This window comes from Rana temporaria, chromosome 9 (genome assembly GCF_905171775.1).
Source record: "Rana temporaria chromosome 9, aRanTem1.1, whole genome shotgun sequence".
Classification (NCBI taxonomy): Eukaryota; Metazoa; Chordata; class Amphibia; order Anura; family Ranidae; genus Rana; species Rana temporaria.
The window spans coordinates 87,331,321-87,348,534 of record NC_053497.1 but is presented as its reverse complement, the minus strand read 5'-3'; the positions used below and the strand labels follow the sequence as shown (position 1 = coordinate 87,348,534).

The following is a 17,214-nucleotide window of genomic DNA, read 5'->3' as shown; positions in this document are numbered from 1 at the left end:
GTACTTCCAAAACATCTTAACCACTTTAGCCCTGGACCATTTGGCTGCCCAAAGACCAGAGCACTTTTTGCGATTCGGCACTGCGTCACTTTAACTGACAATTGCACGGTTGCGCGACGTGGCTCCCAAACAAAATTGACGTCCTTTTTTAACCACATATAGACCTTTCTTTTGGTGGTATTTGATCACCTTTTATTTTTTGCGCTATAAACAAAAAAAGAGTGACCATTTTTAAAAAAAAATGCAATATTTTTAACTTTTTGCTATAATAAATATGCCCATATATATATATATATATATATATATATATATATATATATATATATATATATATATATATATATGTGTATATGTATATATGTGTGTTTTTTCCTCAGTTTAGGCTGATACGTATTCTTCTACATATTTTTAGTAAAAAAAAAAAAAAAAAAAACCTCAATAAGCATTTATTAATTGCTTTGCGCAAAAGTTATAGCGTCTAGGGGATAGCTTTATGGCATTTTTATTAATACATTATTTTTTACTAGTAATGACGGCGATCAGCGATTTTTATCGTGACTGCGACATTATGGTGGACACATCGGACACTTTTGACGTCATTTTGGGACTATTGTCATTTATACAGCGATCAGTGCTATAAAAATGCATTGATTACTGTGTAAATGACACTGGCAGTGAAGGGGTTAACCAGTAGGGGGCGCTGAAGGGGTTAAGTGTGTCCTAGGGATGTGTTCTAACTGTAGGGGGGATGGGCTACATGTGACATGACCCTGATCACCGCTCCTGATTACAGGGAGCCGTGATCCGTGTCCTTGTCACTAGGCAGAACGGGGAAATGCTTGTTTACATCAGCATTTCCACATTCTTCCTCTTCGTGAGACGATCGCGGGACTCCCGGTGGACAACAAGTGCGCGGGAGACACGGTCACACTCACGGAGCTCACGACGCGCCCACAATGCCCCGTCTTAAAGGGGAAGTACCTGTACACCCATATGCCCAGCCGACATATATAGTCGTGCCCTGGTCGGCAAGTGGATAAGAAAGCTGTTGGCATCTCCTGTGTTGTACCAGTTTTTCATTGTTCTTGGATCACTGATATTGATTTTCGCAATAGTAACTTATCATATCAATACCTGTACCATTTCTCTGGCAGCACAACTGCCCAACAGATTGCAAACCTACGCTAGACAATAATGAGACCTTTCCTCATTTGTTTCTTTTTTAACTGCAAGGTAAGCAGTTTTATACGCACCAGCTATACATTAACATAATGAAACAACACTGTTAGAAAAAACACAATTTATCATGATTTAGCATGCAGTATGCAACCAAATTATACATTATTAGCTGGATTCAGGTAGGGGCGCGCATCTTTGCGGCGGCGTAGCGTATCGTATTTACACTACGCCGCCGTAAGTCAGAGAGGCAAGTACTGTATTCACAAAGTACTTGCCTCCTAAGTTACGGCGGCGTAGCGTGAATAGGCTGGCGTAAGCATGCCTAATTCAAATGAGGATGTGGGGGGCGTGTTTTATGTATATTAACTGTGACCCGACGTGATTGACATTACCTTACCATAATGTGTAGCGCTTATCACCTTTCTTTACACTGTATGAAACCTGATTGGGAAAAATGCACAGATTTCACTTGCAGAGACATGAGTTTACATCAGTTTTCCTGTGTTTCAGTGAGTTTTTATGCACTGTGACAAGTTGGAATTTGTAGCTCATTGGTAGCGCCAAACAGTGAGTTTACTCCACACCAGAATTATGTTTTCAGGGCTTTTTCTGCCCACTTTTATTTAAAACAAAGGAAAAAGCTCACCCTTGAATAGTTTCCCATGGAGGGGGCTCTTACCATTAATGCAACAAAACATAGAATTCAGCCTCCTGGCTCTCTTTGAAGCATCACTGCATAGGCCTCCTGCCTTGGTCCTCCAGACCATCAAACACACAGTCCTAGCAGTGCTTGCACAAAACGCTGTACCTTTGTCTCTCTTGCAGCTTCCATCTGTTACATCCTCACAGGCTCGGGCCTTTGTCTGTCCTGGCCTGGACAGTATGGTGCAATGTGCATCTCACAGCTTCCTTCACACACTGACTCCCTTGGGAGGGTGGGGCCTCTGACCTCTATCTCTGGCTCTAACATTAATGCAGAACACACCTGCATCATTCTGGGAATGCTAATAGCACACTTGCTTGTGCTCTCAACCAACCTGTCAAATCATCAAATCGCTGTAGATCTAACTGATCACATGTGCAGCACTATGCAGTTGCAGCTCAAACAGTGGCTAAAAAGTGTATACAGGTACCAGCACTTTGATTTAATTAACAAGATTAATAATGCGCAGCAGCTATCATAATATGTAGGCAGTACACATCAAACTAATGAAAATAAGAAATGCAGCGCTGTGTCTTTAACAAAAAAATCACACAAACATCACTTGCGCGGAGTCACGGTGTGTGCCATCATCGCGCACCGTCATGGACCATGGTCATCTTGATGATTGGATGTGATTTGTATATACTATCCAATCAGCTTTGCTCTAAAAGTGCAATATTTTATTATACTATCTTTGCTATGAATCTTACCACACTATGAGGAGGCGGTTTTCTCTCCCCCATCATATATATGGATCTTGTAAAAAATATAAGTGTTACTGCAGTACTGGATCCTGAAGTGGTGTTTTTGGAAAATGTTTTCCTAATCTTGCCTGAAGTTGCGTATCTGTGTTTTTGGCTGCTTGTTATGGTGGCCACATCTCTCTGATAAGGAGGATTATTTGATTGTAATTTCATCTTACAGTAACATCTCTTTGGATCCAAGTTTATGAATTGATCACATTTATTTGTGTTCCAAGTTTTGAGAGACTTTTTATTGACACTTTTAATCTGTGTACACTTGTTTGTGTGATTTTCTTTATGAGAAAGCACTGCATTTTGTTTTTTCAGTGGCTAAGATGGCAGCCTCCTTGGCTAAAAAGGATAGGAGGGTTTATTAGTGCTTTAACTTAACCCTTTCTTCACTCTCAGCTAAGGGACATCTAAGGCCCCGTACACACGGTCGGACAAAACCGATGAGAATGGTCCGACGGACCATTTTCATCGGTTCACCTCTGAAGTGGCCGTACGTACACACTATCAGTTCAAAATCCGATCGGGTCAGAACGCGGTGATGTAAAACACACGACGTGCTGAATAAAACGAAGTTCAATGCTTCCAAGCATGCGTCGACTTGATTCTGAGCATGCACGGGTTTTGAACCGATGCTTTTCTGTACTAACCATCGGTTTGGTCCGATGGGGCAGCGGTCCATCGGTTCGGTTTTGAAGCATGTTTTAAAATTTTGGACCGAAGGAAAACAGACCGATAGCCTATACACACAGTCGGTTTGGTCCATGTGTATAGGTTCAATTTCATCGGACCAAACCGACCGGGGAATTAAAGTGAGCATATCCTCTGGTAGAACTGGAGAGGTGCTTCCCACAGTAGCTGGGTTTTCCAGAGATGCTGCCTAGCATTAGGTCCTTGCCCAGCTACCCGCATGCAAGCACAAACAGTTTAGGGACTCTCACCTGGCTGCAGATCTCTTGTCCCACTACTTCTGCCTCATCAGGTGTGGCCTTCCCAAAATTACTAACTTATCTTTCTTGGGCATATCCAGGAAACCAGGGAGTTGTGGGAAAAGGAATTTAAAGTGATTGTAAAGTCTTTTTTTGCCCTTAAAAATACCAAACATGTTATACTTACCTGCTCGGTTGCAGTGGATTAGCAAAGATCAGCCCGGATCCTCCTCTTCTTGGGTCTCTCTTCTGTGATCCTGGCCCCTCCCTACAGTAAGCAGCTTGCTATGGGGGCACCCAACCTGAATCACATCTCCCTTTGTCCATTCAGACACAAAGCCCCAACCCGGATCCACGCCCTCTCTCCACCGATTGGCTAGCTGACTTTGGCGGCAGGAGGGAGAATCTGAGACGGCAGAGATACTCATGGATAGAGAAGGACTTCAGGTAAGTTTTAAGGGGGCTGAGGGGGGCTGCTGCACACACTAAGCTTTTTATCTTAATGCATAAGATGCATTAAGATAAAAAAATCTTCTGCCTTTACAACCCCTTTAAATGTCCTGTATTTGCACCTGAGCATGTTGAGTAAATGGGCACTCCTTTACATTTGCACTTCACTTCCTGTGTTGCCACCAGTACAAGAACTCAACTAATTGTCCCCAAGGAACCTTTTAAGGCGAATAGGAAATAGTTTGATCCTCTATTAGGATTTTAACCAGTTTGCGCCTGGTCTAGCAAATTAACTGCTGGGCGGGATGCACCTCCTTCCAGGTGGATGTCATATGATGTCCTCCCGGTAACGCTGCACGTTCCTTGGATACATCACCGATCAGGGATAAGAGCCAATGACATTGGTTCTTCACCATGTGATCAACTGTGTCTAATCACAGCTGATCCCATGTAAACAAATGATAGTTATCGGCATTTCCTTTCCTGTCTGTGTGATGAAAAGAAATCCAATAAGTGGCTTTCCTGTGATAGGGGACATTTACACTAATAATCAGGGCACTGATCATCAGTGCCCTGATGATCAGTGCAGCCCCATCAGTGTCTATCAATGAAGCATATCAGTGTCCATTAGTGCAGCATATCAGTGCATCAAATCAATGCCCATCAGTGCAGCCTCATGAGTGCCTATCAGTGCCACTTATTAGTGCCCATCAGTGCCGCTGCATCTCTGGCCATCAGTGCAGCCTCCTCAGTGCCCACCAGTGCAGATTCATCAGCGCACATCAGTGAAAGAGAAAAATTACTATTATTTGCTCATTTTTATAGCAGAAATGAAGAACAAGTAGTTTTTTTTTTTAAATGTTGGCCTTTTTTCAGTATTGATTAAATATCACCAAAAGAAAGCTCTATCTGTCTCAAACATAATTATAAATAAAAATCATATGGGTACAATGTTGCATGGACGTGCGTTTGTCAATAAAAGCGTGACATCACTGAAAGCTGAAAATTGGCCTGGGCAGGAAGGGGGTGCCCAGTAGGCAAGTAGTTAAAATAATCTACCCTATTTGGGGAGATTGGCCTCCCCTAGGGTAGGAGAATCCCTCTAATGGAGAAAATCTAAGTGTACACATAAGAAAGATAACACACACAGAATTAAAACTGCTTCCTCTTTTTATTTAACTTCTTTAACTTTCTATAATTATCACTATACCTCAGAGCTTTTTTTCTCATAAAATAGGTGCAGGAACTCAACCACGACCCGTTCAGATTTCACAAACAGTTGAAGGGTCTTAAAGGGGTATTAAATACCAGAATTGCATTACATACAGAGTGCAGAGTTCAGGGGGTTACCCACAGAGTGCAGAGCTGTCACTTGTAAACACAGAAACCAGACTTCTGTGTTTACAAGTGATTGTGGTGAGCAGACACCAAAGGGTCTGAGCCAAAGGTGGTGGAACTGAGTTCCCCAAGTTCCCCCTGAAAAAAAGCCCTGCTATACCTGTAGTTAACAAAATTCCACATCAACTATATACTGTAGTTAGCACCCTAAGAAGGCAGCCAGCAAATTAGCAATCTGCTGCTTTAGTCCTCTGCAAACACCATGAAATGCAAACAGTGTGACAGTTGGTGATATTTGCACTTGGCAATGCGCCAACCTAGCTATAACTCACCCAGGCACTATTATTGGAGGGGGAATTAGGTGTACACCATACCTGGCAATTTTGGTCTTTAACAGGGTTGCTTTGGGAGATTGGACAGACTGTTGCTAGTTAGTACACCAATGGAGAAAATTAACTTTAATCTTTAATATAGCTTACAAGTGTGCACATAACTCAATGTTATACAAATGACAATTTTAAAGCAATGCCAAAGACCATGGAAATGTATACACATTGTAAAATATTACATTTTTTTTTTTGTAAGGCATTCCACAACAGTCATTACTTTATCATACATTTATGAAACACTTAAAATTGTCACTTACCTAGAACCCATGGTAATATCATCCACTCCACTACCGTGGGTGGAGGCCCTTGCATGTGTAAGTCAGTCCGTACTATGTGTTGAGATGCCAAAAGCAAAAAGAAGAGGAACGTGAGATATGAGGCTGTGTGGCAGATAAATTTGATGAATGGCTTTTTAATGAACAGTCCCAGCCTGCTCTTGGGTGCTATCAGGTATGCCAAAGACAGCACAGGAAAAAGCAGTCCAATTGTGATGCAAGTCAACAGCTTCACTGCCCAGTGCTTCCGGCGCCAACCTGGGAATCCATCGTACCACAGTGTAGCCAGCAACTGCTGACAGTTTGGCTGGGCCACAAACTAGAAATGAAAACAAATATATCATTAGGACTTGATTAAAACATTCATTGAATTCATTTTATTTACTAAAAGATAAATAAACATTTATTTCAGTAATAATAATTAGGTTATTAAGGATCTCTGTAAAAGGCACCATTCACAACATATTATTGAACAGATGCATATTATTTTTTTATTTAGATGTTGCTTTAACAAGCATGTGTTATTGCATGTGCTATGCATGTTAAAATTATTTTTACAGAATGTAATATGGAAGGGTCAAGAACATCTCTCCAGAATGCAACATAGTAATATGAATTTGTTACACAGAACATCATACCATCTTAAAGAGACTGTCATAAAAAAGAGTTTAAGAAACATGGTCCCTGCAAGGGAGGTGTTTATTACACATCTCTTTCACTGACTACGTCATGCCACTGTGGTTCCTTCCACCAGTACCTATGTCACTAACAGGCATAGTAGTAACATGGGGACTGAGAATTCAACACTCTGAAGCCCTGTAAACACAATCGGTTTGTCTGATGAAAATGGACCGATGGACCGTTTTCATCGGACAAACCGATCGTGTGTGGGACCCATCGGTTTGTTTTCTATCTGTGAAAAAAATAGAACTTGTTTTAAAATTTTCCTATGGATAAAAAACCGATAGAAAAAAAAAACGATCGTCTGTGTGGAAGTCCATCGGTCAAAAATCCATGCATGCTCAGAATCAAGTCGACGCATGCTCAGAAGCATTGAACTTAATTTTTCTCAGCACGTCGTAGTGTTTTATGTCACCGCGTTGGACACGGTCGGATTTTTGACTGATAGTGTGTAGGCAAGACTGATCAAAGTCAGCTTCATTGGATATCCGACAAAAAAATCCATCGGATTAGATTCCATCAGATATCCGATCGTGTGTACAGGGCATCGGAAATGTCAGTTCATATTGTACTTCAGGCAGTGGCTTCTTCACAGTAGAGGCAATGGCAGCACAGATGGGTGTAAAACACTTTCTTTATGGTAGTCACATTTTTTAAAATGTTTTATCTTAGCGAGAGAGTTCTTTTGAAGGTTTCTGAATTCGGCCAAGCAAATGCAAGAAAATTGCTTAGGTGGAATATGAAAAAATTCAGTGTTACTGTAACCAGTCAAGACTGATAATTATATGGCAATTTAGAAAGAAAAAAAATGTCAGAAGCTGTGAGGTGAAACCAAACTTTTTTTTGGTCCATTTTTTATTTCTTAAAGAGGAACTGCAGTCTGCTCACATAATTTGTAATAAAACATCTTTACCATTCTAAAGCTTCCCTCCAACCACTTTGCATATTATTTTCTATATACAGTACTGTGAATTTGTACTTGCCAAATATGGTGCAGAAATCTCCCTCCACTGAGTCTGGCTGCAACCATTTTAACTGTGGGCAGCTAAAGCTGTTGCCTGTTCCACTTCCTGGATTTACACAGACACACAGAGGCACACCTCAACCCGATAGGAAATCTTTGGGATGAATTAGAGCAGAGACTGTGAGCCAGTCCTTCTCGTCCACATCAGTGCCTGACCTCAGAAATGCGCTTCTGGAAGCATGGTCAAACATTCCCATTCAAATGAGATCAATCAATAAGTCCATAGTGATAACAAAAAGGCATTCTCTTTGTTAAAAAGTGCCAGTGTTCAAAAACTCATGCTGAGGTGATGATTTTCTTCAGAAACATAAAGTGCTTGTCACCACCAGTACTCCATTCTGTGCAATTTCATGTGCCCCAAATTAAAATGGTTTAAACTCACTAAAAGGAGATGACCCCCTTTGGCTTATACCAAAAGTTCTACGCAATTTTTCTCATGGTTGTGCGTGGCTGCTGATCCTCTGCCTACTGTCTCCTTCACAGAACCTCATTATAAATCTCATGCAGGGGAAGGGATCAAACAGAGAGGGATCTCATAGTGTGTACTATTTTTTATTACAATTAAATATTACAATAAAAAAGTTTAAGAAGTCATTCACATGTATTGGTGCCCACCTCGACATACAGGAATCATTTGTCGGTTTTATTGTAAACGCCTCCTGATGATGTCAATCCTGAGATGAAACTCGTACATGTAGAGGCAAGAACATCTCAGGTCTGCAATTAGCTGATGCATACACGCCGTCTCTCTTATGCCCTGTGCACATGATCGGATCATCCGATAAAAACGGTCTGATGGATTTTTTCATCAGATATCCGATGAAGCTGACTTTCATCAGTCTTGCCTACACACCATCAGTTAAAAAAACAATCATGTCAGAACGCGGTGACGTAAAACACAACGACGTGCTGATAAAAATGAAGTTCAATGCTTCCAAGCATGCGTCGGCTTGATTCTGAGCATGCGTGGATTTTTAACCGATGGACGTGCCCACAGATGATCGTTTTTTTAACCATCATATAATTTTAAAACAAGTTCCTAGTTTTTTCACCGATGAATAAAAAACCGATGGGGCCCACAGACAAACCGATCGTGTGTACGCAGCATTACAGCGGAGCGATGACAGTTTAAAATAAAACCTGGCAGATGATTCCTGGGTGCCGATAAACATGAGTGAATTTTTAGACTTTTTTATGAATTTTAATAAAAACCAATACACACAATGAGATCCCTCTCTGTTTGATCCTTTAGCTTAAAGGGGTTGTAAAGGTTTGTTTTTTATTTTCTAAATAGGATCCATTAGGCTAGTGCATTGTTGGTTCACTTACCTTTTCCTTTGATTTCCCTTCTAAATGTTTATTTTCTTTGTCTGAATTTCTCACTTCCTGTTTCTCCTCAGTAAGCTCGCCCCCATCATCCTTACTGAGGAGGAACATGAAGTGAGAAATTCAGACAAAGAAAACAAAGAAAAAAAACATTTAGAAGGGAAATTGAAGGAAAAGGTAAGTGAACCAACAATGCACTAGCTTAAAGGAACCTATTTAGAAAATAAAAAACAAACCTTTACAACCCCTTTAATATCTCTATCCAATCAATTGTTACCATAAACGTACTTTAGTTTAGTTCATGGATTATACTTCTATCACTACTTATGTCACAATGAGTAAATAAATAAAAAGAATGAAAACTCACTCAGTTCCCCCTGTACAACAATACAGAAGAAACCTTCTATTTTCAGTTATAAATAAACAGGTTGATGTTTACAAAATGGTGAAAAAGAGAACAAAGCTGCTATCATCATCAGCAAGCAGAGTTTGGCCCTAGGTCCGATGATATTTCTATGGTTAATTATCTTTAACCTTTTTTAGTTTTTATAAATTTTATTGTAGCGCCCTGCTCCTGTTGACCAGGTGCTCTCATGTAAATTTAGTGGGTTATCTGAACTGTATGTAGTTCAGATTTAATGTTATGGCTAAATTAGCTTCTGCTCCAGCGTTGGCTGTGTTGTGTGCAGTTCCAGACCGTCATCAGTAGGTGTCGTTGTCACCACAGGCCGGTGTTGGAGGTACAACAGGCTAAGGTGTATTGGGTGTCCCTTCTCCAGAAACAGCCCAGTGGGAGTGTTTTATCACTGGACATTCTGGGAGAGGATACTTAAGGGGCAGACACCATTTCTTTCACTCTCTGACCTCATGGTCTCTCTTCTTTTGCCTCGTGGCCTGCTGGCCCGAGGCTATGTTACTGCAGGTACGCCCAGAAGTCTGTCTGGGGCCTACTGGTTCAGAGGTGGTCCTGTGCTGTCTTGCCTGTGGGAAGAAGCGAGCAATTGGAAGTTCCAGGGGAGTACCTTTCCTGTAGAGGACCAGGCGGAAGGCTGGTATCTCAAGAAGGGCCTGGTGACTCAATTGGAGGATGCACCCTAACCAATCTACATCACAGTACTGCCGGATGGCTTAAAGGACTTTGGTACTGTGCAGCTGTGTTTCACTTGTCATATACTGATCACCATATACTGTGGCAGAGGATTGTTCAACAGTTTAGTACTATCATCGAGTCTGTGTCAGAGACTTTTGTCCGTGCATCATTCCGGCTGCTAGGCCGGTGAGAGAGTCCTATCCAGGTGAGCAAGATCCGTTTACAGCGAGTGTACTTGTCTCCGGGATCGCAAGTTCCTCAGTGATCTGCACAAGGTATCTGAACTTCCCCTAACCCTACATCCCTCTACTTCGGCAAGTTGTTTTATAAAGAAAGCATTGGAAATACTAAGGAGATTGATGCGCACATTTGTTCTGACATTTGCTAATCATAGACTCTAAGTTTGGGACACGGTGAACTGCGGGGTAACGGTGGGAACCAAAACAACTCAGCAGCTCCTACATGTGCCACAACTGATGATCTCTCCACAAACAACACTTGGATGTTTGTGTTTCTTACAACATTTAGCCTACTCAAATAGTAAAATATAATCAGTTTGTAGGGAAATATTGTGACTGACGCTTTGCAGGAAAATAGCTTGAAGTCACACATTGAGAATGACACATTCACAAGATCTTTCCACCTGCACATCTCTCCTGTTTAGTTAAAGCTTTTCACACTTCCTGGCAACACAGGCAATTTACTCAAGAGCAGCCTAGTTTTCTGAAAGTCAAAAGTCTAGAATTGAAATTAATAATAAATATTATCTAAGTTGCTTAAAATTGGTTCTGTTTTTTTTTGCCTAACAAATTCTTACATTTACTACAGTGGAACCTCGGATTACAAGCATAATCTGTTCCAGAAGAATGCTCGTAATCCAAAGTACTCGCATATCAAAGTGAGTTTCCCCATTGAAGTCAATGGAAACAAAAATAATTTGTTTCGCATTAACTTCAATGTCATGCAATACCGCATACGGTCAGAGGTGAGGAGCGCCGGAGAGCCTCGGAAATGGTCGGAAAGGCCCGAGGACACCTCGGCTGACCTCAGCAAACCTCGGAAAGACTCTGTTCCCGAAATTTTCAGAGCTGTCCTCGGGCCTTTCTGTGCATTTCCGAGCAGGGCGCTGATCAGCTGCAATCGGCGCGGTTCGGCTCTGGCGCCCCCAACCTTAGGCTTTGGCCTGAATCGTGCTAGTTTTGCGAGACAAAACACACAAACCGAGTTATGAATTTTAAAAATACAGTGCTCGTATTGCGAACCGCTCGTTAACAGCGTTGCCTGCAATCTGAGGTTCCACTGGTATATACTTAATGTGGTTGATATTATTTCATAAATAGCTATGCTGGCTATGCATGGCTTGAATATTAGCTGATTCCTGCTGAATAGGATACAATTCAAGCTGTGGGTGGCCCTGCCAGGATCACTTGGCTTTGCAAACTTCAATGGTTTATGGTGAGGAAAGCAGGGCAGATAAAAATTCATAGGCCCAGATTCTCAAAGGACTTACGACGGCGCAGCGCCATGTACGCCGTCGTAAGTCCTAATCTGACCAGTCGTATCTATGCAACTGATTCTTAGAATCAGTTACGCATAGATATCCATTCGATCCGACAGGCGTAAGTCTCTTACGCCGTCGGATCTAAACTGCAATTTTTTTTTGACCACTAGGTGGCGCTTTCGTCGAATTCCGCGCCAAGTATGAAAATTAGCTAGATACGCGAATTCCCGAACGTACGCGCGGCCGACGCAGTAAAGTTACGATGTTTAAGTTAGGCTTTTCCTGGCGTAAAGTTGCCCCTGCAATATGAGGCACAGCCAATGTTAAGTATGGCCATCGTTCCTGCGTCAAAATTCGAAAAAGTTATGTCATTTGTGTAAGTCGTCCGTGAATGGGGCTGGACGTCATTTACGTTCACATCGAAACCAATGACGTCCTTGCGGCGTACTTTGGAGCAATGCACACTGGGAAATTCCACGGACGCTGTTCCGAAAAAACGTCAATCACGTCGGGTCACGGTAGTTTTGCATAAAACACGCCCCCCTGATCCAAATTTGAATTAGGTGGGCTTACGCCGGCCGATTTACGCTACTCCGCCGCAACTTACGGAGCAAGTGCTTTGAGAATAAAGCACTTGCCCGTGTAAGTTGCAGAGGCTTAACATAAATCAGATACGTTATGCCCGCACAATTTTACGCGGCTCTACGTGAATCTGCCCCATAGTGTAAACAATAATAATTTGAAAACACTCTGTAAGAAAAAAACATTTTAATTGAGAAGAGTAATATGGCAAAAGTTAACATCAATTTTGTTTTCTTAACAACTTGGTGACAAGACTATTCTTATTGAGAAAAAAATATTTATGATCTGACCCATAGGGTAATGTGAAAGATTCAACTCTTTTGACATTATGAATCCAAGATGCTACAGCTTTCCCAGCAGAAAGTGTATGTACGGTTACTTTTTGTTTTTTATGAACTACCCCGGTATTGTAGCCTCAGCCTCCAAGGTCTGTGACAAACCTAAGTAGCCTTAAGAAAAAAAAATTGAAATGCAGAAGGGCAGGTTAAAAATTGAATACGTTAGCACCTAAGACACCTAAAGAGAAATAATTCTCAGTCTGTTAAAATCCAAAACACATTACCCCTGCTTAATAGGTACTGTATATAAAAACAAATATAACGTATTAGGGGTTATCATTAAAGAAAAATGATTTGAGGAACTATGTGCCTGAGGCCCCATGTAAATGGGATGCTGCTAAACGTACGTTCAGAGGAAGTTGGATGCTTTTTTCAACTGCCCCTATACTCATTCAAAGTTATCATATATAACCATGTACATAGTCTCATTTATTGGCGTTTTTAGGCAGTTGCGTTTAACAGCGTTTCTTTGAAAGCAAAAAAAATGGGTTCAGACGCCAAAGATTTCCACGTTTCAGACGCCAAGCGCGACTAAACGCGGTGACCCGCGTTTAGTGGCGTTTCGTTTATAGGATTTTTGCCCATTTAAACGCAAACGTGGCAAAACCTTGCTAAACGCGGCAAAACAAACGTTTTAAACGTGGGTTACTATCTGTCAAGGTAAATCGTTCAGGAGCAGTTGTAAAACATACCGTGTACATGGAGCCTAAATCATTTTTCTCAGTGGAAAACAGATATAGAGAGATATGGATATGTAAAGATATGTAGGTACAGAAAGACTAGTGTAGATGCTCTGAGTTTAACCCTTTCACTGCCAAATACAGAAGTGCATGCAGGTGGCCAGGTCAGTATGGTGTACGAACCTCATTTCTCCCCTCGTATAAGCTTATGGTCACTTCAATGACCATAAGCTTATATCAGAATTGTTCAGCAAACTCTGCTGAACAAGTCTATAATTCTGATCAGTGGAGTACAACCTGCTCATCAGAGTTATTAACCCCTAATGTGACCATCCTCCCCCCACCCACGCCGCCCACTCCCTGTCCCCTGCCTCTCCACCCCTGCCGCACCCTTTCATCTAAAACTGCCCCCACTCTCCTCTCCTATCCCCTTTCTCCCCCCCAGCACTAATTACCCCCTATCCACCCGATCCGACTCGCTCCCCGCAGCCACCATCATTACGAATGTATTGGTTTGATATACATTTGAGCAAATACCGCATGGTCTAAAAAATCAGTAGCACCTTCTTTTTATTCTAGAGGTCACATGCTTTCAGAAAATATATGGTTTTGGGGGTCTTTCACAAATTCTGAAAGCTGTAAGGGAAAAATGATAACCTTACGATTTTTTGAGAAATTTGGATATTTACACTTTTGCATCTGTTCAATTCTTACCATTTTGCAAAAAGGCGCAATTTAAAAGTTACAAATATTTGTTATTTATTCACTCAATACAGGTTAACTTTTTATATTTAGTAGGAATTTTGTAAAATTTGCTGTGTTTTTATTTGCTAATAATGGTTTTAGTGTATTTTTTGCAAATATATTGGTTTGATAAACATTTGCGCAAATACTGCGGGTCTAAAAAAACAGTAGCACCTTCTTTTTATTGTGTTTTTTATTGTGTTTTCAGAAAATATATGGTTTGGGGGGGGGGTCTTTCACAAATTCTGAAAGCTATAAGTGAAAAATAAAAAGGAAAAATTCAAAAAATGGTCTGGCCACTTGAGTCTACAAAATGGAACATAGGGCCTGTCTTATAAGTGTAGCGCTACCCCCGCAGGAGCTACTGCTAAGCAGGCATATTACCCCCACTCACAGCATGCCCAGCCAGGCACACTATGTTTTCATCATTCTTCCACAGGCTCAAAAATCAGTCTAGGGGTTTTATTTTTGTGTTTTTACTGGGAAATGAGGGACTTTGATGGGAGCATCAGAAAAAAATGACTTACATGTATCTATATGGCATCTGTAAACTCCCAATGATATCATGAAAGGAATGCATCCTGTGTATAAATCTAGGGATGTGGTGTCTTGGTCATCAATCTCACCGATACTAAATGTAAGCATAAAGTAGCCAAAAAGCGCTTTTAAGAAAAAAATATTTTTGTCCATTAGTCAGCTTATATTAAACATGAGCAATGTAAAAACGGTGTACCAAACCAAAGCCTTATACTGAATCTCCTTTAAAAAGTCAATGTCAAAAATTGTCATAAAGTTATAGTCATGTAACCGATGCATACGGACTCTGTTAATTGCTTTTGGGCATCTACACTTCAATAACAATTGGTCATAAAGGGGTTAAGCAACAAAAGAAAAAAACTAATTTGAAATAAGCAAATAAAATATTTTTGGCGTAAGCATAAATAGCCATGTGATGGTATAAGAATGTCCTTCAAAGACCGGAGTGTGCAACCAAGCTGTAAAGAGCTGGTTTGTCTGCCATGAAACAGAAAATTACAGTGGTCAGCATGTATAAATAACTTCTCCTTCCTTCAGCCACTTTATATGCAGCTTTTGCATTTCTCTTTGGACCTTGGGAGAAATTTTAAATCAGCAGCATGTTAAGTGACGTGAGCTTTATTAATGTGTTTCGTTATTGTTATTCAATAGACATTACTTTAAAGCTGTATTGCTATCAGTTGCAATATGCTGCATCGTCAGTTTGAAGCTGAGATTCTGTCAATACTAAGAGCAGGTTTTGCAACAAGATTTAATCCTCTAATAAGGTTGAGATAAAATACATCCATCATTTTAATTGTGCAGATTTCCATTTTTTTTAATTTCCTTCTTGAGATTTCAGTTTTACAATTGGCTTTTATTTTGCCTTAAGATTTTACAAATAGCAACGTGATGACATGGTAAGTAGGCTGAAGGGCTCATGCACAAGGACATCTAATTGTCCTGTTTAGAATGAAGGAATTCTTGGATATGTACATTTTTATTAGCTATGCACATACATTAGACTAGAAATTAGAAAGGAGTAATATGATATAAAGCATTGCCATGAGACTTCATAGAACCTGCCACTGCACACCAGGCCTCTGTCTGCTTCTATCTCTGTCTATGTGAAATAGAGGTCCAGCTATTTTTTCTATGGTTAGAATGGGGAAGGGTAGGAATCAATCGTCAGGTTTTTTGGAAAGATTTTATAGCGAAAGTGTAGTTATCCAATAATGGGATAGTATATAGCAAGAACATGTTAAATATTCCCAGCAATAATTAAGCATTTGGGACAGTGCTACATAGCCAGAATGGAAAGGATTGCAAGGACACCTATTGCTATGTAGGCACTACTATCGGTGGTATGGATGAGCTTCATGTTCAAGTCGAACATGAGTTTGACTCAAACATTGGCTGTTTGCCAGTTCGCTGAATAGCGAACAATTTGGGGTGTTCGCGGCAAATTTGAAAGCCGCCAAACACCCTTTAAAAGTCTATGGGAGAAATCAAAAGTGCTCATTTTAAAGGTTAATATGCAAGTTATTGTCAAAAGTTTTAAAAACTAACCTTTTTCCAGGAGCAGGGATTTTAATAATGCTTGAAGTGAAAAAATAAAAACAAAATATTCCTTAAAATTTTGTACCTGGGGGGTGTCTGTACTATGAAGTAGCGCACGTTTCCCGTGTTTATAACAGTCTCTGCACAAAATTACATTTCTAAAGAAAAAAAAGTAATTTAAAACTACTCGCGGCTATAAGGAATTGTCGAGTCCCGGCAATACAGATAAAAGTCATTGAATAAAAACGCCTTAGTCCATTACGAGGCCCTTTGGGTCTAGTATGAATATTAAGGAGAACCCCAAAACAAAATAATAAAAAAATGGCGTAGGGGTCCCCCTCAAAATCCATACCAGACCCTTCAGGCCTGGTATGGATTTTAAGGGGAACCGCGCACCAAAAAAATAAAATGGCGTGGGGTTTCCCCCAAAAGTCCATACCAGACCCTTATCCGAGCACGCAACCTGGCAGGCCGCAGGAAAAGAGGGGGGCAAGAGAGCGCCCCCCCTCCTGAACCGTACCAGGCCACACGTGGTTGTGGGAGTCTGCAGTCAGCGGGCTTATCGGAATCTGGAAGCCCCCTTTAACATTGTACCCCTACCATTTCACCAACAAAAAAAAGTGTCAAAATGTTAAAAAACACAGGATACAACTTGGGACAAGTCCTTTATTAAAAAGAAAAAAAATTCCAACGATGTAATCCATTCTCGAGCGATACGGAGAAAAAAAAAGCAGACCGGTCCCGCCGCTACGAACGATACCGCCTCCATAGAAAGCGCCCGGCCGAATGAATCGCGACCCGTTTGACAACTCTTTTATAGCTGAGGGCGGGGCCACCCGTCATGTGCGTGGGTGACCCCACCCCCTCTGAAGCAAAGGGAAACGCCAGGTTACCCAGTGATGTGTACGGGTGACCCCACCCTCTCTGATGTTTAGGTCCCCAAACACTTTTTATGACAATAACGTGCATATGAACCTTTAAAATTAGCACTTTTGAATTTTCATGTTCGTGTCCCATAGACTTTAATGGTGTTCACATCTTTTATCCATCAGTGGCGTCGCACTGGTTTATGGTTCTGATGCGGCTCTGTTCAATGGATACATGGTGCACCAGTGCCAGCAGTGTGTGATGACATTATATGTCTCGCCATTTCTATT

The 17,214-nt window shown here is 41.1% G+C and overlaps 1 protein-coding gene across 1 annotated transcript in view; it reads right to left on the bottom strand.

The window, feature by feature from the left end:
- TRPC5 (transient receptor potential cation channel subfamily C member 5) overlaps nt 1–17,214 on the bottom strand; it is a 391,753-nt gene that overhangs the window by 127,737 nt on the left and 246,802 nt on the right. Inside the window, exon 4 of the mRNA XM_040323870.1 lies at nt 5,998–6,334. Coding sequence (XP_040179804.1) covers nt 5,998–6,334 — 337 coding nt within the window. The remainder of the gene's footprint in view (nt 1–5,997; nt 6,335–17,214) is intronic.